Here is a 22139-nt window from a genome sequence, read left to right as displayed (position 1 = left end):
ATTGGCGATTGCGTTATCCGTGGATCTGTTGGGGCGGTATGCGAATTGTAGTGGGTCTAGGTTGTCGGGTAAGGTGACATGATCTTTAACTAGCCTCTCAAAGCACTTCATGATGACAGAAGTGAGGGCTATGGGGCAATTTAGTTCAGTTACCTTCGCTTTCTTGGGTACTGGAGAAATTGTGGACATCTTGAAGCAAGTGGGGCAACAGACTGGGAGACAGACTGACAGATTGAATATTTCCGTAAACACTCCAGCCAGCTGGTTTGCACATGCTCTGAAGACGTGGCTTGGGATGCCGTCTGGGCCGGCAGCCTTGTAATGGTTAACACGCTTAAATGACTTACTCAAGTCAGACACGGAGAACGAGAGCACACTGTCCTCGTGAGAGGAAGGGGCCCGCGTTGGTGGCTCGATGTTGTTTTCCTCGAAGCAGGTGAAGAAGGTGTTTAGCTTATCCGGGAGCGAGGAATTGGAGTCCGCTACGTGGCTGGCTTCACTTTATGTCTGAGCGATTGAATTGCGACTTCACTTTGTCCCTGTACTGTCGTTTTGCCTCTTTGATTACCTTACAGAGGTCATAGCTGGTCTGTTTGTACATGTCCATGTACCCAGTCACCTTCCCAGTTCACACTTTCAGTTTTACACAAATGCTGCTATTTGTCCACGGTTTTGGTTTAGATCAATTCTAATCGTCACAACATCTTCTATGCACTTCCTGATGTACCCAGTCACCGAGTCAGGGTATACGTCGATACTATTCTCAGAGGCGACCCAGAATATTTTTCAGTCCGCGTGATCAAAATAATCTTAAAGCATAGATTTCGATTGGTCAGACCAACATTGAATAGTCCCTACCACGGGTGCTTCCTGTTTAAGTTGATCCTTATAACTTCTTCTGTGTGCGATTTTTTAAAATCAGTTCAAGGACGTACATCTGGTGTATTAGAAGCAATTATTGGTAACATGTTTGTCTTCAAAATCCTTTTTTTACTTACTGGAAGATTAACCAACAAGATAGAAATGTTCTATCCACTATAATGGGGGATCCTGTTTACTGCAAACTATGCCTGCAGTAGCTCGGTCTGCCTTGAACTTCTGTGGCTTCAATGAACGGGGACAGTCGTTCCCCCACTAATAGGCCATATAATATGGGCAGGAGGACAGAATTAGATAACATGTATTAGTAGCTGATTATTACATGGATAATTCATTCCAATTAAATACATAATTATTTATTATTCCTATTATTTGCCGTTTAGGCCTTGTTATTTTATTGCAATAAAATCCTAGGAACATAATAGAAAATACAAATAAAGATGGAAAAATCTGATGCTCTGCTCCCCAACAACAACTGCTCTCCGGGTGCCGATGAAGTACGTCAATTAAGGCAGCCCCCCAGCACCTCTTTGATTCAGAGGGGTGGAACAGAGGGGTGGAACAAATGTATGTGGAACATACATTTCGGTTGAATGCATTCAGTTGTGCAACTGACTAGGTATCCCCCTTTCCTTTCCCTTGTGGGCAATAGTGTGCACGTGGCAGGGCTGGAATAAATCACACATTAACCAGTTGTGTCAGCAATTGTTTCAACTCAGACAGTACAGTACCCAGCACACACCTAAATATTTTTTCCAGTTTTCACAGTTGCATTTTGCTTAAACAATGAAGGCCTACGAGTGCAGCATACACGTTTCTTGCTGCATATTTTATCATGGAGCCCGAGGGGGTAGAGATGCAGAGCCTCGGCTCCCAGCCTCTAACAGAGTGATTCATACACACATGCGCACACGCACGCACGCACACGCGCACGCACTCCCGATGAGAGCATCAGGACAATATGCCTTTATTGTTTTTCTGGGTCTACATCATGACAGTGGACTCTGGCCACTCCCATCAGAAATGGTTAGTTGGCGTAAAATGATACATAGGCTGGTTTTTCTGAGTGGCTCAATGGAGCAGACTGAAAGAATCTGTGGAACCAGACAGGCAGGCAGAGAAGGACCCTCCTCACTGAGAACAGAGGTCTCAATATGGGTCAGTGAAACAGAGAAAGAGGGAGAGAGGCCCACGGCATGCCAGCACAGGAGGCCTGTCAAAACACAGAGAATGAAAGTCTTTATCAGTAAACATGCCGACAGAGAGAATGGATGTTGTCAAGGAGATGAATATAGTACACAATGCTCTTTTAGAGTGTAAAGGAAATCACGATGATGATAACGATGATGATGATGATGACAGTAATGATCATGATGAAGAGGACGAGGCTAACTGCTCACTTAAGTACAATGACAGCTCGGTTGTATTGTCTATAAAGGGCAGTAGTGGTAAAGCCAACGAAACACAAACCAAGCCAGAGAACGGAGCGTTACTGATGTAACCTTGGTTTTCTGAGTAGAGTTACACCGTTTCACATCCCTCAGTGTTCTGAGGTCGGCCTGTGTGTTTCCCTGTGGTTGGGACTGAGCTGAGCACAAAGGAGTGCCCTGCAGTCAAAAATTACAGCTGGATCGAATTAAGGACAGGGATGTGTGTAATAAGGCAACTTGGCTGTCAACATTCGTACACCGTCTTTTGTGATTTTTCAAGATCATTGGGTGTTTTATGGTTTTATGATTTGGAGACACACACGTATACAGTATGTATGCAAATACACATTCTTAACCATGAATTCATAGAATTCATAGAATTGTTCAAATGTTTAAAATGATCTGGTCTGTACGTATATTCTCACCATTCTTTGGTACGAATCACGAGGATCTTAAGAGCATGTCACCAAATGAGAGAGAGTTGACATACAGACTGTTTGGGGGTAGACCTAGGTCAGGTTAGCTGATCAACTACAGTATGCTCTGTCTGATGATGACTGATGAGTCAGGGCTGTGGCCCATTAAACTGATCCCAGATCTGTATGTGTTTTAACCAGCTCCTCTGACCGTTGGTGTCATGCATGCCATTGTTGTCAGAATAGTTGGCTAAAGCAGGGCATACAGATGGGACCAGGCTACTGAACTGCACACACACAACACTGAGAATGTTTTCAGTGCTCTGGAAACTCTAACCTCTAGGATTAGATTACATAATATGATTTGAAGAAATGGGAAGTCAGACGGACAAAAGGTCTTCCAAGGTTCACTCCCAATCAACTTGAGTTGAGGCATCTTGTGAAATGTATAATGACTGCACTGACCAGGCTGTGCCAGTAACAGAGTCATGTGAATTTTCAAACTTCAGGCATGGAGCCCCATCCATGCCTGAAACTCCATGCCTGAAACTCCATGCCTGAAACTCCATGCCTGAAACTCCATGCCTATTCAGGATACTTGACTCTTCATCTTTGTAGCTCAGGGGCAGCTCATCAATCCGTCCACTTGTCCTCCTCAGAGAGTGTTCTGTAAAATCTCAACGCACCAAGAAGAGTTACAGCAATCTCCCACAGAAAGAAAACAGCCCCAAGAGTGAACGCTGTAAGAGATGGAGCCACCACAGACCCAGCTACAATGCAAACCCTGGCCTCAGTGATCAAGCACACACGCACACACACACACACATTGTCCCAGTGCCCAAGAAAAACAAGGTGACATGCCCAAATGACTATCGCTCCATGGCACTCACCCCGGTAATCAGGAAGTGCTTCGAGAGGCTGGTCATGGGCCACACCAAGGCCAGCATGCCAGGCACACTGGACCCACTCCAATTTGCTTACCGCTCCAACAGATCCATGGAAGATGCCATTTCCATCGCTATTTACACGACCCTTACACATTTGGACAAGATGAACACCCATGTGAGAATGCTGTTCATTGACTACAATTCAGCATTCAGCATTCAGCCCTCCAAGCTCAGAACCCTGGGTCTGGACACAACCCTCTGCAACTGGATCCTGGACTTCCTGACAGGCAGACTACAGGCCTGTGGTCGGCAACAACATATGAGATTTTAGAAACACTTAAAATAAGGGCTGTGTTTTGTGTACGCTTACTCTGGCGTGACATTTTGATAACCGTGTAGGAGATTCAAAAGAGGCTGTAAGAGATTCAGACTTGTGTAAGCCCCACAGCTATACTCGAGCATGTGTTCATAGTACATGCTCCGCAGTGACGTCTAAAATCAATTGAATGAATCAGCACCTTGGAGAGCGCTGCCCATTTCACCACCATAGATAGTAGGCTACTTGGCTTTTTTACTCTGTCTGCTGCGCTCCTACGTTGTGTTTGTCACTTTTCTTCTCATGCGTTCCGGTACCTCAGAGACCCCGAGACAACCTCTCTCTCAACGTCAGCAAACCAAAGGAACATGCTCCGATCCACATCAACAGGACTGCAAAAGATAGAGTCCGAAGTTTTAAGTTCCTCTGCGTCACCGAGGACTTGACATGGACCAACAACACCACCACTCTTGTCTAGAGGGAGTAACAGCGTCTCTACTTCCTAAGGCGGCTGAAGAAATTCGGCATGCCGACTGGGTTGCTCTCCAAATACTTCTTAACATCGAGAGCGTCCTGACCGGATGCATCATGACCTGATACGGGAATTGCTCCGTCCAGGACTGCAAGACCCTCCAGCAGATGATGAAGACAGCCCAGTACATTACTGGGACCGTGCTCCCAACCCTCCAGGACATCTACTCAAATGGTGCCTGAGGAAGGCCCGTAGCATCATCAAGGACACCACACACCCCGGCCACGAGCAGTTCACTCCCTTACTGTCGGGCAGACGGCAACGGATCATCAGGTCTGATACCAAAAGGCTCAGAGATAGTTTCTGTCTACAGGCCATCAGACTGCTGAACACTCAAACTGGACTGACCAACTGCACCTTAGCACACATGCACTCACTCACGCACACACCCACACAGATATACACTCACCCATACACACGCACACTAGGGTTGAATATTTTCCCGGTATTTTATAAATGTTCCATCCCGAGAATAGATCACTTTTCTCCCAGGTAACCCAGTATTTCCCGCCAAAATCAAAAGTGTCATTCTAAAGCATATAAATATTTGATTAGAGCTTTGACCAGCATGAAGATTCAAGCCTGATGCTAACTGAGCCTGACGTGCCATACATTAAAGATATTTTATTAGCCCTACTTTAAAAGACATTTTATGATCCCAAGCCCAAAAAAGCCCAAATGATAGTGCCATTATCCAATAAACAGCCTATGATACACAGTAGGCTATACGCTACCTCACATAATGCATGACAGAAAGACATAAAAGCCCATAGATGCAGCTATGCTCTCTTGGGTAAAGAAACTAAACAAGCTCCAATAGGCTAATTTTGTGGACTGTATTACTCTACTGTATTATATTATACTGTATGTCACAATCTTCTTCGTCTGATGAACAGGAAGGATCGGACCAAAACGCAGCGTGGTAAGTGTTCATGCTTTATTGAAAAAACTGAACACGAAATACAAAATAACAAAGTGAATAAACGAAAATCGAAACAGTCCTGTAAGATGCTACAACAGAAAACAACTACTCACCAAACCAACATGGAAAATGGCGACCTAAATAGGCTCCCCAATCAGAGACAACGAGAAACAGCTGTCTCTGATTGGGAACCAACTCAGGCCACCATAAACCTACATACCCCTAGACCATACAAAATCCCCATAGGTAAACAAAAACCCTAGACAATACCAAAACTAAACAAACCACCCTTGTGGCGTGACACTGTATTATATGTATTGGAATTACGTACTTCTTTCAAACCATGAAGCTGGGAGAGAACTTGCGTTGCTGGTGCAGGACATGCTGCCTACAAAGTTACAATTATAGGCTATGAATGTAATTTTAGTAGGGCCGAATTAATAATTGTATAATTAGTAGGGTGACTTATACAGTACCAGTCAAATGTTTGGACACTCCTACTCATTCAAGGGTTTTTCTTTAGTTTTACTATTTTCTACATTGTATAATAATAGCGAAGACCTCACAACTATGAAATAACACATATGGAATCATGTAGTAACCAAAAAGGTGTAAACAAATCAAAATATATTTTATATTCTTCAAAGTAGCCACCCTTTGCCTTGATGACAGCTTTGCACACTCTTGGCATTCTCTCAACCAGCTTCATGAGGAATGCTTTTCCAACAGTCTTGAAGGAGTTCCCACATATGCTGAGCACCTGTTAGCTGCTGCACCTGTTAATCTATATTAATAAAAGTAGTGCACTAGGCCTTTAATACTCCTGTATTAGGGGACCTATACAGCTGTCTGCAGCGTGGGAGAAATGTCCTGGGAAAAGGGAGTGGGAAATCTCTGTAACCCGGTTCTCACTACTCAACCCTAACACACACACAAACACATACATTCATGCTACACACACATCACAACTGCTGCTACCAGACTCTTTTATTATTATTGCTAAATACTGCACAATTTAAACACTTTCTCCCCAATGTCCCCGTCCCCAAAACACATGTACATATTGGACTATAGATTGTGCCTTCCTGTATTACACTTATGATCAAATGTTTATTCTATTCTACTGCCATTGACTTTGTTCGTATTCCTTGCTTTTATTATTTGTTATTGTTGTAGCATTGTCGAGAAGGAACCCGCAAGTAAGCATTTCGCTGGACGGTGTATACCATGCGCATCCCATATACATGACTACTAAAAAAACTTGAAACTTGAAACACACAATCCCCTTGCCATACCAGTGCTCTACTCACACAGAGCGATGGGAAGTGAGGGGGAGTAATGCAGCAACCAGGTCAATTCCTCAAATCCCCACAGAACAGAAATAATTGATTATGTAACTTAATGAATGAAGAAAATTAGAGTTCGTATGAGACAGGGAGAAGACAGAGATCAGAGGGAGATAGAGGGAGAGATAGAGAGATCAGAGAGAGACAGAGGGAGAGATATAGAGATCAGAGAGAGATGGAGAGATGAAATATAACAGTACCACAAGAGGGCAGTATACACTAGGCAGAAATAAAGATCATACAATATAGCCCTTTTTTCCCCCTTCTCCACTCATTCACTCATTCAACTGCACAAAGTCATACTAAAAGGCCTCCCGAGAGGCGCAGCAGTGCTTGAGGTGTCACTACAGATCCGGGTTCGATCCCGGGCTGTGTTGCAGCTGGCCACAACCGGAAGACCCATGAGGCGATGCACAATTGGTCCAGCTTTGTTTGGGTTAGGGGAGGGTTTGGCAGGCCGGCTGGGATGTCCTTGTCCCATCGCGCTCTAGTGACTCCTGTGGCGGGCCGGGCGCATGCATGCTGACAGGGTCGCCAGTTGTAAGGTGTTTCCTCTGTCACCTTGGTGCGGCTGGCTTCCGGGTTAAGCAAGTAGCGTGTCAAGAAGCAGTGTTTCGGAGGACGCATGGCTCTCGACCTTCGCCTCTCCCGGGTCCATACGGGAGTTGCAGCGATGGGACAAGACTGTAACTACCAACTGTATATCACGAAAAAGGGGTAAAAAGTGCAAAAAAAGTAACACTAAAAGGTATGAAAGGGACATCTACAGGAAAAGGCTGAATGAGGAACCTGTGAAAATGTCATTGCACTGGAAAGAAAAAAATAAGAAAAGTGTTCCATCTTTGTCAGAGCTTGGGCAACTCTGATGGGGGTGGGGGCCACAACAAACATGAATTCATCCTGAGGGGTTGCAGTGGCTCACGGTTCAGAGCCAGCACTAGCCTTTTGTGGGCCCTAAGTTACATTTTGTTGCACCCCCCATTTTACAATTGTACAACTCATTTCCTGCAATTCTATACATTTTGCCATTGGGTGGAGAGAAATGGTTGCAGTTTTTAATATGATATCTGAGTGAGAGTGACTAACAAAATCAATGGGGATGGACTAATTGAGTGACTCCCAGTGACTGATATAACAAGAGAAGAACTGCTGATGCACAACCACATTTCAACATTGCACCTTGTGTATTCTACTATTCTAACTCTCAACACCGACTGAGTTCCTAGGATGTTTTGGATAATTTATCTGCGTGCCTACAAAAGGGGCGAGCTGCCAGTTGCTCATCCCTGGCTTATATTGTATATTTTTATGTGTGATTGCCACTAATCTTGAAGTGTGTGTATCCCCCTCTACTGAAGGGAACACAGTTAAAATGTCTACAGGCTCCAAGGCCTATTGGGAAAGGGAAAGGAAAGGGGGATACCCAGTCAGTTGTACAACTGAATGCATTCAACTGAAATGTGTCTTCCACATTTAATCTAACCCCTCTGAATCAGAGAGGTGCAGAGGGCTGCCTTAATCGACATCCACGTCTTCGGAGTGACTGGAATGGCAGTACACACTCTTTTGACCATACCAAACCATGCATGTTGTGTGTTTCTTTGGTTTGAGTTTAACAAATTAGTTTTGTTGGATTTTTTGTAACATTTTTGAAACAAGAAGAACGACAAATACATGGATTCTTATATTTCGACTTGAATCAAACTCTGGATGTTGGATTCGTTTGCATCAAGACTAACATTTCACCTCTCTCCGTTATGGCGGAAGGATTAGGATGGAAATTGTATTGGGACAATTATATTGGACAATTTAGCCTCTACAACCCCATTCATATGTCATATTAGGAGCACCATCTTGTGGTTGGATTTGAAAATGTACTGGAAAGTACATCTGACTTTGTCTTCTCAAAAGACAATGTCAACAATGTACTATATGTGAAATAATCCATTAACCCTCTGTAACAGGGGTGTCAAACTCCTTCCATGTAGGGCCTAGTGTCTGTGGGTTTTAGATTTTTCCTGTCAATTAAGACCAAGACAACCAGGCGAGGGGAGTTCTTTACTAATTACTGACCTTAATTCATCAATCAAGTACAAGGGAGGAGCGAAAACCCGCAGACACTTGGCCCTCCGTGGAATGAGTTCGACATGTGCTCTTTAACATCATACAACGTAATTGTATTTCTGACCTCCCCACGTCCACCTCCCATCCCCCATCAGCACCCTGTGCTGTGGCCCTGGCACGTGTCCTCCCCCATCACCGTCACCGCCGACCACTCCCCAGCCCCATGACTGTAATCCTATATTAAGCCAGTATTACCAGGTCAGAGGTCATATGTCACAGAGTTCATTGGTTGAAAAGAGAGAACCTGAGGTGTGCTGCCAGTGCTATGTCCTCAATAGATTCAAAGGAATTTAGCCTCTCACGATAAAGTACAGCCCTTCTTCATTTCAAAACGAGTATGTTGTTGTTTTACTATCATTTCATATTGTACTAACTAAATTCAATACTTGTACTACATTCAAGACTCTGCATTCAAGCCCTGGCCATTTAGTCTAATGATTTATGGTTTATTATGGTTTCTCAGCTCTATGTGAACTCTCCAGCCTGTATGTCTGCCTTATATTTGACCTCACAATATGTACTGTAAGCTGCAGAGAGACCTTGCAATACCTCCCACCCTTTCCCAGCTTGCCCTTTCCATGCCTGAAATAAGTATGTATTCATCAGTGTCTGAATCGCATTGTCGCGTTGGAGGCCTAGGAGGAAAAACATGTCTGTTCCACAAACACGTTTGACACCCCTGACTACAGCAGTGTTTCTCCTAGTGAGTCTCTAAGCAACATTCAGTGTAGGATCAATTACGTAATAGTCCTCTCTCCTGTCACTGAGGTGTGAGATGGTCTGCATAGACAACTAGTCTGGCCAGAGCGGAGCGCTGCACAGATAACCAGTGTTCCCATCGAGCTGCGTACCGGAGACGACCAAAACAATGTGCTCTGAACCAGACAATAGAAAGTTATAAGCTCTTCCTCAGACTGTCAGGTTCAGGAAGTCTCAGTGATTTAGAGTCCTACACTGCTACACTGCTTCGATAACCAGCTCAGGTTTCATTTCCTGGAACATATGTGCGGTTGACTGTGACATGTGACACCTCTATTTTACGGCGGCTTTGTTTCAGTGCAGTGTAAAGGCAATCAAATCAGAATGAGTAAGGCATTCGGAAATACTGCTATAAATACTAAGCATAAGCTGTGTGTGATGCTCTGTCCAGTCCCAAGCTCAGTCCCAACCCCATATGCAGCCCCAGCTCATCCCCTTCAAGATCCCCTTACCAATCGCCTTATCGATCACAATCCCCATCCCCTGCCGTACCCCCATACCCCAGCCTAACCTAGCCCTAGTCCCATATGCTGCCCCAGTCGATCCTCTTAACGATCCGTGTTTACTCCGGCCAAGCTCCTGCCCCCGGTCCCAGACTGTTTGCGACATTACAGAGGTTAAAACAGTACACGCTCCACAACCTCACACCCAGGTGTCTCATCCTCTCTTGCTCCAAGACCAACTTGGCTGGTGCAGACCATAACAAGTTATTCTCGATAGACAAACAGGCAGTGGTGGGTGCATCCTTATACACAGCTCTGCCCAGCTTTCTCCTCTCTCCGGTTGGTCTGTGTAGGAAATGGGTCTAGTCTCCTCTGTATAGGATACCAGGAGGTTGTTTTTACAGTACCTTCTTAGTCTGGTCCGATGAGGTGCGAAAGCCATTTCTCCAAAAGCCAAGGTGTCTTCGTTGGATCCAGAGTGTCGTCAGATCAAGGAGCTGTGGTTAAGACCTGATGTGAAGGGATGACCAGGTACCGTGTCGTCTGTCTTTTACCTTGTCGTGATGTCTATCTGTGGGTTATTCTTGGCAGGCTAGGGATAAGGGATAGTGATTGTCCAAATGGCAGTTCCATGGCAGTTCTTCCATACGGCGCCAGCCATCTTTGTGGGCATCTTTGAGGCTGGCACTCAGCTGCCATAGCCAGCATTCTGACATGGCAAAGACCTTTAGCCAAGGAGGTTCATTTAAGGACATGGGGAAAGGGATTGAAAAATGTTTGTGAGAAGATTGTTAAGATGATACAAATCCCTCTGTGAAACAAATCAATGTCTGTAGAATGAAAGTTCTAAATGACTGTAAGTTCTAAATGACTGTAAGTTCTAAATGACTGTAAGTTCTAAATGACTGTAAGTTCTAAATGACTATACGTTCTAAATGACTGTAAGTTCTAAATGACTGTAAGTTCTAAATGACTGTAAGTTCTAAATGACTAAGACAAACAGCCATCTGTAAATCTGTACAGTATATATGTTCTATACGCAGTACACTTCATATTGACAGTTTGTTGTCTGTGTCTTTGCTGAATGTTTCTCCTCCCCAGGAGAAAGGATGGGTTGGTACATCCAGAAGAGCAGGGGCTTTGTACTGCTGCTGTCCGCCCTCAACCTCTCTCTCCTGGGTGTCATCAGCTCCACTACCCTCCTACCTCCAACAACCTCCAGCCCTTCTCTTACACTTACTGCCACCTCTCCTCTCACCCACACTTCCACATCCCCCCAGCCCCAACATCAAACTTCCTTCATCACCTTAACCCTTCCTCTCTCTCAGTCCTCGCCCGCTCCTCTCCCCTACACCACCATCCCACTCCTCTCCAAAAACACTGTTCCTCCTCTTCCCAAAAGCTCCCACGCTACTCTACCTCATACCACCCGTGCCAAACCCAAAACTTTTCGCCCTCGACTCCCCCATACTACACGCCTCCTCCAAAAACCCTCCCACCCTCGTCTCCCCAAAACTTCTCTTCCTCCTCCTCTCTATATGACCAGTCCCCTCCCCAAAACTTCCCACCTGCGTCTCCCCAAAATCTCCCCCACTCATCTGCTCAAAACCCCCCGTCCACTTCTCTCGAAAACAATCATCATTCCTGTCTCTCAGTCTTCTCCTGCTCCTTTCCCTTTCACCACCTCCACCACCATACTTCCCCTCTCCACAATAACTGTTCCTCCTTTCCCCAAAACCTCCCCTCCTCCTGTCCTCAATACCTTGCCTCCCCTAAACAAAACTTACCGCCGTCGTCCCCCCAAAGCCTACCGCACTTATCCCCCCGAAACCTACCGCCCTCATCTCCCCAAAACATCCCCTTCTCTTCTCCCCGACACAGCCAGTCCCCTCCCAAAAACCTCCCTGACTCATCTCCCCAAAACCTCTCGCCCTTGTCTCCAAAAAACCTCTCGCCCTCTTCTCCCCAAAACTACCTTCCCTCTTCTTCCCATAACCTCCCCTGCTCCTACTCCCTATATGACCATTCCCCTACCCAAAACCTCTCCCAAAACCCCCAAAACTACCTTTCCTCATCTCCCCATAATTTCCCCCACTCGTCTTCCCAAAACATCCCACCTTCGTCTCCCCAAAATCACCGTGCCTCCTTTGCCCAAAACCACTACCCCTTCTCTCTTTCAATTCTCCCCTTCTCCTGTCCCCTACACTTCCTTCACAACCATTGTCCCTCCTCTTCCCGATACCTCCCATCACCTAACCAAAACATATCGCCGTCGTCTCCCCAAAATCTTCTCCACTCATCGCCCAAAAACCTCTCGGCCTCGTCTCCCCAAAACGACCATCCCTCCTCTCCTCCAAATCACCACCTCTCCTCTCTCTCAGTCCTCCCCCGTTCCTCCCCTCTATACTTCCTCCACCACCATCCCTCCCCTGTTCACAACCACCATCACACTCCCCCCCAAAACCTCCCCTCCTCCACCTCCTCATACCACCCCTCCCCTTCTCAAAACCTCCTGCCCGTGTCTCCCCAAAACGACCAACCCTCCCTTACTCAAAACCTCCCCTTCTCTTCCTCGTCCTCTCCCCCGTACCACCAGTCCCTTCCCCAAAACTTCCCATCCACGTCCCAAAACTACCACTCCTCCTTTCTTTCAGGCCTCCACCCCTCCTCTCTCCAGAACGACTGTTCCTTCTCTTCCCAAAACAACAACCGCTCCTCTTCCCTCTACCACGCGTCCCTTACCCAAAACCTTCACTCCTCATCCGCCCAAAACCTCCCCCCATCCTCTCCCCCACACTGCTCCCCCTCTATTTGACCGTGAGCCCTTCATAGTGACCTGGAACATCCCAAAGCTGGTCTGTAACAGGTACAACATCTCCCTGGACACCTCCCCCTACAGAGGCGTGGCCACACCTGCCAAGGTAAGAAACAATACACACATTCCTCTTGGAAAGCTGGTAACATGTTTGAAATTGAAGGATGTCCATAACAATGTTTGACACATCAAACCTGAAACAATCATATACTTCAATGTCCTAACGGGGATTTATTGCGAGAAGTACAAGACATAACTTTTTCCCAACAAAAACGTTACTGTGTTTCCTTCCTCCCTGTTTCTAGGTGCCAGGTCAGTTCCTGTCTCTGTTCTATACTGACCGACTGGGGCTCTACCCCCACGTGGACCTGCCTTCAAGGCAGCAGTTCTACGGAGGCATCCCCCAGAGAGGAAACCTTAGGGCCAGTCTGGCCAAGGCCCGTGCTGACATCAACTACTACATCCCCTCCAAGTACTGATCTAGAATCAGCTCCAAAATCCTAACCTTAATTATTAACCATGTAGAGGTTGCCCTTAGGCACAGATCGATGTTTAGCACACCATGTTCAAACACTAACCTTAACCATTATGGGAGAGTTGGGGACACAAAACTGACCTTAGATCAGTGCATAATAAGTGTATAACTTTACTGCTCCACCTCCCTCCAGGATGGCCCGTGGCCTGGCTGTGATCGACTGGGAGGACTGGCGCCCCCTGTGGGCCAGGAACTGGGGCTCCAAGTGGATCTACAGGACCCTATCAGTGACCCATGCCCGCCAGAGGGACCGCTCACTCACAGCTCGGCGGGCCACGGCTACAGCCAAGAAGCAGTTCCAGGCAGCAGCCCGCAGCTACATGGCAGAGACTCTGTCCTTGGGTAGCCGGCTCAGGCCCAACTACCAGTGGGGATTCTACCTGTTCCCCAACTGTTATAACCATGGATGGATGGAGCCGGGATACACAGGGAGATGTTCCAGGGAGGTGAGGGGGCAGAACGATGAGCTACTCTGGCTGTGGGAGGCTAGTTCCGCACTCTACCCCTCTATATACCTGCAGGTAAGAATGTTTTTTTGGGGGGGCGGGGCAGGATATGACTAATTCATAATCTAACATCTACCCCCAGATGTGTTTTCGTTTTGCCATCTCCTATGTAGTCTGGCAGGCTATACTAAAAGTCTAGTGCTTCCTAGTTTGTAGGTAAGGGAGACTAACTCCTATGGGGTTGTTGTGCCTCTTTTAGGCGTCTCTAGGGGACAGGCATAGCGCCGCCCTCTTGGTGAGGAACCGAGTCCAGGAGGCGCTGAGGGTGTCTGCCCTGCCCGCCCGGCCCACCACCGCACCCGTCTACGTGTACACACGACCCGTCTTCATCGACCAGAACAGACGCTTCCTCAGCCAGGTGAGAAATATCTTCTTACAGAGGCTTTTGACCAATCCTAAATGAGTCTCTAGCTAGCCCCTACCCCCCAGACACATGAAACAGGGTGATGGTGGGGATCTGAGGTCAGAGAAATGTTGTACTGAGGTGCAGTTACCTCTGTCATACCCCCTACCACAGTAATAATAACCCTTCTCTGCGTTAACTGTGTGATGTTCTCCAGGGGGACCTTGTCAGCACCATCGGGGAGAGTGCTGCTGTGGGGGCCTCAGGAGCCGTGCTGTGGGGGGCCAGTGCCGACTACGATGACAAGGTTAGGTGATACTCTAGCCCTGTTTATATCTGGTTGTGACATTTGTCCACATCTTGTCCACATTCTGATTGTGCCCACATTTTCAGACAGGTGTATGTAGACAATCAAAAGATGCATTGTGATCAGATCTTCTTCACCACCTCCAGAGGTGGTCAGGCACGCATTGTGTCTGGATATCTTACAAGTGTACATGGATCTGGACAGTGAAACCATTTCAATCATCCTTATCCTGCCTTCTAAAATATTTGACAGGTGGCACCATTAACTTATGGCATCAAAATGTATCTTAAAATAAATAAATACGCATATAGGGAGGGACCAGGAAACCAGAAGGGACCAGGAAATTTGGTCACAATGCGGACACAACGGACGGATTTGAGTCACATGTTAATACATGTTAATACCAAAGCCTCACATAGTTCTGAAAATGTGGGCAAAATCAGAATGTAGACAATATCAGGACAAAGGACGCATGCTAGAGCCAGGTATAAACAGGGCTTCTGACACACATACACACTCAAGATGATACTGCCCACTCACACTGAAAGCCAATACCACTGACATTTATAAGTTGCCATTTGAGACACAGAATATTGTTTTAAGCAACAAAACTATACAAAAACATTAAAAAAAGTATTCTCACCATGAATAGAATATTACCTTAAACTCCAGCACATATGAATCCACTATAACTTTATTTTATGTATTGTTTCTTCCCTCCACCCTCCCTTCCCACAGGCGTCCTGTGAGGCTCTTTCCTCGTACCTCACCACCACGCTCAACCCCTACGTCGCCAACGTGACAGCCGCCGCCCAGCTCTGCAGCGACTTCCTGTGCCAGGGGAACGGGCGCTGCGTCCGGAAGCACTATGAGTCGGACCACTACCTCCACCTGTCCTCAGGGAACTTCCGTATCCTCCGGGCCAGGGGCACGTACATGGTCCTGGGGACGCCCAGTCTGGCTGACCTGACTCTCTTCTCCAGGAGGTTCACCTGTCAATGCTATGCAGGACGGACATGTTCCCCCAAGCTGCCCATACACCTGTCTAAAGCACTGGTGTTTAGACTGAAGCAGCAGGGTCTGTCTGACAAGACCAAGACACTGAATAAAGTGATAGCTGATATGGAACAATCAACCATTAAAGAGAACTTGAAAAAACACTGAAACACCGATGGATGGATCATGTGTGTTGACCTGTGTAACTGGACTGTGTCCTGTGTAACATACACAAGGTGGCACAAGTCTCTTGTTTGACCTTTATAATAATACAGTAATAATAATCAGAGGTCAGTGACGTCTCATGCAGATGATGGCTTCGGGTGAAATGTTGACTAAAAGGTTGTTGATTGCGGATAAGGACAAACTATAGTGTGTGCCATGCAGTACTGTACAACCTGGGTGTTTCAGGTCACTGTTGTCCATGTGCCTTAATAAAGTTCACACTGCAGTAATGATGAAGCTCCATACTGATTTACTGGTCTACTGATTTCATTCAGCAGGACATAGATATGTTGCGACAGGAACGAAGAGGAGTTTTTTGCAAGTAGAGATGGTTAATACGTGACAACATGTCTCCAGTAGTTATTTGTATATCATTTGAGTGTATATGTAAATAAAAACGCGACTCTCTGTCTCTGTGAGTATTTACAGTGTCATTGGTTGTCTATTGCACTACTGACCTTCACGGTGTTGATGTTGTGAAGACAGGCACCTATTACAGCTGCTATTATAAATATTTTATTAATTGACATTGACAAGAGGTACTAATAGTTTCTTCTCCACTCATTGTGAACGAATGTAATGAAAGTAAATGGCCAAAAGTGTCATATGAGATTTTCCTTGCCCTGCCCTAATAATAATAAACCTTGTGTTTGTGGATGACTCCTGCCTTACTTTGGAGTTGGTCCTCACCCCTTCTTGAAACTCGAGGGGGGGGGGGGGGGGGGGACCACGGTAGAGCCCAAAGCCTTATTAAGCATTAAAGTAGATTACTGTAGATATATGGAATTTAAGCGTTAGCCTGCTTTACTCTGTAAAGAATGACCTTGAATTTTTTTGCCAGACTTCTGAAGTTAGGCCCACAAGTTTGAGCGTGTGCAGGTGTTTTAACTGGAAACAGAGAAGTGATACCTCAGAGAACCAGTGAAGCAGTAAACAGCAACACTAAATGCTGTGTTAGTATCAGTGATTTACAGTTGTAACAAATAGAGGAAGTCTACAGGGAGATAATGAGTCCAGAAGGAGAAGTGAATGATGGGAGTCATCCGGCCAATTAGATAAGCCAATGTTGTCCCTAGATGTTTATGGCCAATCAGATAGGCTGGTGGTGCTGTGTCGCTGGGTATTAGATATATGAGAACATAAATAACAGGTACAACATGTACAATACAGCTCTTCTTACCTTACCCCTCCAACCTCGCTGAATGGTCTCCTTGACAACTTTCCATGGGTAGCCTAGTCTACACACACCCGCACACGCACAGAGACACACACACACACACACACACACACACACACACACACACACACACACACACACACACACACACACACACACACACACACACACACACACACACACACACACACACACACACACACACACACACACACACACACACACAGAGACACACACACACACACACACAAACAACAAACAGTACAGAGGTGGAAAAACCAGATTCATCATCTCTGCCTCTCATGCAGACTCAATCTGACACCAGGCACAGATAAGAGTCATTTAGTATCTCTTGATCCAGTCACAGAGCATTGTTGACTTTATATATTTGAGGTGCGGTTTCCTGTAAAGGTCAGGCATTTTGTTTTTTATAACATTGTGCAGCTTTCCAAGGAAGCTGATCTGAGAGAAACACAGACAACCTGTAAATACAAGCAATTTAGTGAGAGCACGATGTCAATCAAGACAACATGAACATGAACTGGGCCAACCGTTGGCGGTTCAACATGGAATTCTTTGATATTTAAGTAATGTACAGTACGCAGGCTACACTATTTCCACCCAGTGATTGATTCATTTCAATTCCACCATGGGCATACAGTAGCAAGAATAATTTCGGCTCTCTTCATTTATAACCTTAGCCCAAACAACTACCTCTTTACCTACTGTATTTATTTATTAATTTATTTTGCTCCTTTGCACCCCATTATTTCTGTCTCTACTTTGCACTTTCTTCCACTGCAAACCAACCATTCCAGTGTTTTTTAGTTTTTATTTTACTTGCTGTGTTGTACTCACTTCGCCTCCATGGCCTTTTTATATTTTTATTTATTTATACATATATTTGTTTGCCTTCACCTCCCTTATCTCACCTCACTTGCTCACATTGTATATAGACTTATTTTTTTTCACTGTATTATTGACTATATGTTTGTTTTACTCCATGTGTAACTATGTGTTGTTGTATGTGTCGAACTGCTTTGCTTTATCGTGGCCAGGTCGCAATTGTAAATGAGAACGTGTTCTCAATTTGCCTACCTGGTTAAATAAAGGTTAAATAAATAAAATAAAAAAAAAATAAAATAAACATGGTTTTACTTCCTCATTGTGAGCCATGTAGTGCATGATTGCAGTGTATTATTAAATACAGTTGATGAATGATTTCCAAACCTCACATTTGAAAAGAAACATGATCATATAGTTAAGATAACAACTTCACCAGGGACAGGAGATTCTCCCCGACCACATAACCAGGACAGAAACTCCTGGTCCTATTCACCGTGTGCGTCGTTCTTTTGCACCGCTCACAACAAAAGCCCACCATTTTGAAATGACAAACCAAAAGGAAAATAATTGTGTTATTTCAGTCAGTCCAGTGTGAGTCTCCAGAAGACTGGAAGGTATTGTTTGTTCGCCCAGGACAGGGAAACTCTCACGGCATGAAACATTCAGTCCATATTCAGAACCATCTGTCAAAAATCAACATGTGTAAAAGTTGTAATATTTTAATAACATATGTTATATGATCTTTTTCCCTGGACTAGTGTTACTCATCAATATTACCAGCTTTCAGTTACCTCCAACCATCGTTTCACGGAATCCCCAGGACTGACGAAGGCAGGCAGTAAAATGCATTAAAAACATGCTAGAGAATCATAAAATCAGTACAAGAGCAAAAACTATACGTTTCAAAACTTTCCAAAGAGTATACTGTTGGAACAGGTTGCTAATGAAGTCACAGTGCCAGGTATCCTCACATACTGTATGTGTTTGGCCTCTCAGAGAGAACATGAGACGTTACCGTGTGGTACAGTGGCAAACGAGGAAATAAAACAGGCAGAAAGATCTATGCCAAAGGGCAAAGGGCTCTATACCTGGAGGTTGATCCCAGACCTGGATTCAAATACTATTTTGAAATCATTTCAAATACTTTATCTAGGCTTGATTGAGCTTTCCTGGCGTGGAGCCAATAGAATAGCCGCAAACATTCAAACCCCGCCCGTCTCGCACTCCAGGCAAGTTAAAACAAACAGTGAAAGTGCCTGAAAGATTTCAAGTAGCATTTGAACCCAGGTCTGCTGACTGCTGATATTGCCCACTCCAGATCAACCTATAGAGTGTAAACCATAAAACGCTGACTGGTGCTCTGTTGCTTTATAAATGTGAGGTAAACAAGCCTGGGGCTGGGATGTCCCTATGTAAAGAAGGGAGAAGATTAAAGCTGATCCTCAGGGTCTGTCTGATTGGCACACATTGCTTGTTTACATGACCCAGATTAAGCCTATAGTTGTAGACTAAAAAGCTCTTTCAATTCCCCATTGAGCTTCTTTTTTAGTTCAGCCAGGACTAGGGGGAACCTGGCCCACAGTGTAGTTCAGTTTGTCTTTAGTCCAGCTGTCTGTAGGTTTGCTCAGAAAGGCACTCCAACACAGTAAGGTTAAGGTTTGGTTCAGAAAAAGATTCACAGTGAAATGAATTCGGTCCACCACCCGTTCTATTCTGTTCGATTACATCTCATGCTACATACATTCGGAACTTTTTAGAACCTATTTTATTTCCAAATGTCATGCATTCTTTGAAGGTAATAAGATTTAAGCAATTAAGTGATCATGAATGCAGCCATGCAGAAATGAGTTCAGAGCTCTGGGATTGTAGAGACCAACCAAATCAAATGGTGCCACCATGCATATGGCTGACTTTGTCAATATAGTTTAGGAAATTATTCACAGCTCTAAAATGAGCAAGCAAGTGAAGTGTAAATTGTAAAATATTCTAGTTTCATCTACATCAAAGTTAGAAATGGCAGATGTCATGACAGCAGAAGGCATGTCTGTGTGTCATCACACAGTATATCCATCTTGTCTCAAGAGGACCACAATGGAAATAAGTCCCAGACGTTATTGTGTGTTATCCTCGATGATTTTATTCATGTGCATGTATGGCTTTTAAGTTTTATGTGTGCTTGTTTTTTTTAAATGGTCGAATTAATAAACTAAACTAAATCACATGCCAGGCAAGGCATGTCTGTGCTTTTAGGCTACCTGTCACAAATTGCTAGTCTATTTGTTAGAATCATTGATAAAAGATGTCTAAACAGCCACATCAATTCCACATTTCCACAGGGGAAATACACATTATTTAAGTGCGGGTACCCCGTTGATGGTCTTAAATGTCCTCTTCTTTATTTGTATTAGTATCAATAGTCCCTAAATCAGATGTGACCTAGGCCTATAATGCAGTTTTTTCCTGGACACATGGCAGACGTTGATGCCAGCCCCCTGCCCTGAGTGGCCTCAATCCTCGTCTTTGGCACACACCACCACGCGCAGCAGAACGCTGGACAGAATATCCTGGTAGAGACTGATGCAGACCCATCCGGGCAGGTAGAGGAGCGTGATCAGGCCCATGAAGTTGAATGGATAGTGGGAATAGTCCCATGAGCATGCGCCGTACTGCCGCAGCGCCAGCCCCCAACAGAACTCCCAGGTGTAGATGAAGCAGATATAGATGGGGAGCCGCCTCCAGGTGCTCCAGCCCCGTCTGAAGTGCAAATGCAGGTAGAGTTTCTCTACCACGAAGCTGCAGCTTCCGTACATCAGGAAGGACCACAGGGACGTGTGGCCACTCATGGTCCGGTCCGATTTCTCCACAAGGTTGAATATCGAGGTAAAAAGGATCTCGTCCAGAAAGCCGTGCATTCCAAAGAAGAGGAATCGCACAACATCGGGCAGACCGTTATTAGGAAGCGGCTCAAGGGTGCGCTTTTCCGGGGTAGACATGGTCCGTTTCCCGGGGCAGTGGTAGCGCAGCCGCGCAAGCCCCTTGTGGAATACTTGGGTGAAGTACAGGGACAGTAGGTAATGAACGACGAGATGAGTGGCAGAGACTATTCTAACGTGCTCGGTCAGCGTGTTTATATTCCCAATCAGGATCTGCAGCCCGATGTACACAGAGGGATAGAAAACAAGGTGAAAAACTACTGTGCGTCCTTGAAAGCACTTCTTTTGCGAATATATTTTTTCCAGCAAGAAATGGGTCACCGAGTGCATGATGCAGAGGTACGGGGAGGAAAAACCGAACAGTTTGGGGTCGCTGTCAGCCAAAAGCCCCTGCACCGACGACAGGAGGATATCCAAAGTGATACCGTGCATCCCATAGAAATAAAGCCGCAACCATTGTGGTAGATCTGTCATTGATTCGCCCGCGTCCCCTAACTCGCTGGATGGATCTCTCTGCCGGGGCTTCCTCGCTGCTCTCAGACTGCCACCTCCCTGTCCTGCCCGGCTCCGCGGGCTCTCTCTCCGACAACTGGCCATGGTTGATCTCTCTCTCTCCTCGGAGAGAATCAGAGAGCAGCGCTTGTTCTTTTTTCCTGGCACATTCTGTACTTTTAACGGAGCTGCCGCGGTGTCGTTAGCGGCTTTGCACCTGAGCCACAGCAAAGATGTTCTATTATATTGATAAGATAGTCGAGTGACCGCTTTAACAATAGACATACATGTCCTCAAAGATGGAAGGTAGGTGGGAGGAGGCGAGATCAGATGGGACCATTCTAGCCAACGAGAGGGCAGATACGCTTGTGAACAACAGGCACAAAAGTCAAATACAGTAGGACTACAGTATGAAGATAGGCAGAAACTGCTTCTCCAATAGAAATCCCAGATCACGCGTGTAGGTAATGTCATATTCCTAGATACAACTTTGAGGTTTCAAGCAAGGAATATGACACGGTTATAAAAGCTATACCCAGTGGGATAAAATCTTTACTTCAGAATAATGCATATTTTGGAATAACTCCTTTTGTAAGCGATATCCACGTGAATGGCATAGGTTTACTAGATAAGAAATGTAACAATCGTTTATTAAGGGATATTTTCTACAGGATGTCTATTCCCTCTGTGATATTTTGTTGGGCTTCATCGTTTGATGTAAACTGGCGCCGTGCTTGACTCACGCCACACACATTTATGGCGACCAATAAAGTAAACGAGGTCTCCTTTAAAGATTATACATAGATTCTACCCGTGTAAAATATTGATTTCTAAATATATACCTGATGTTAACAGTGAGTGCAGTTTTTGTGAACTAGAAACCGAATCTATTGAACACTTATTCTGTTAT

The 22139-nt window shown here is 45.3% G+C and overlaps 2 protein-coding genes across 2 annotated transcripts; one reads left to right on the top strand and one right to left on the bottom strand.

The window, feature by feature from the left end:
- The first annotated feature begins 4509 nt into the window (after positions 1 to 4509).
- On the top strand, positions 4510 to 16203 carry LOC139565693 (hyaluronidase PH-20-like). Its single transcript, XM_071386196.1, has 7 exons — positions 4510 to 4733; positions 12732 to 12975; positions 13175 to 13341; positions 13538 to 13925; positions 14110 to 14268; positions 14471 to 14560; positions 15299 to 16203. Exons 1-7 carry the CDS (start codon positions 4510 to 4512, stop codon positions 15722 to 15724), a joined length of 1698 nt encoding a protein of 565 aa, XP_071242297.1. The 3' UTR covers positions 15725 to 16203.
- A 2304-nt stretch (positions 16204 to 18507) lies between these two features.
- LOC139565806 (transmembrane protein 229A-like) lies at positions 18508 to 21581 on the bottom strand. The gene has a single exon (XM_071386387.1). It carries the CDS (start codon positions 21512 to 21514, stop codon positions 20312 to 20314), a length of 1203 nt encoding a protein of 400 aa, XP_071242488.1. The 5' UTR covers positions 21515 to 21581; the 3' UTR covers positions 18508 to 20311.
- Positions 21582 to 22139: the final 558 nt, after the last annotated feature.

The sequence above is a fragment of the Salvelinus alpinus genome, chromosome 37 (assembly GCF_045679555.1).
Source record: "Salvelinus alpinus chromosome 37, SLU_Salpinus.1, whole genome shotgun sequence".
NCBI lineage: Eukaryota > Metazoa > Chordata > Actinopteri > Salmoniformes > Salmonidae > Salvelinus > Salvelinus alpinus.
This window is presented reverse-complemented; position numbering and strand designations above follow the sequence as displayed.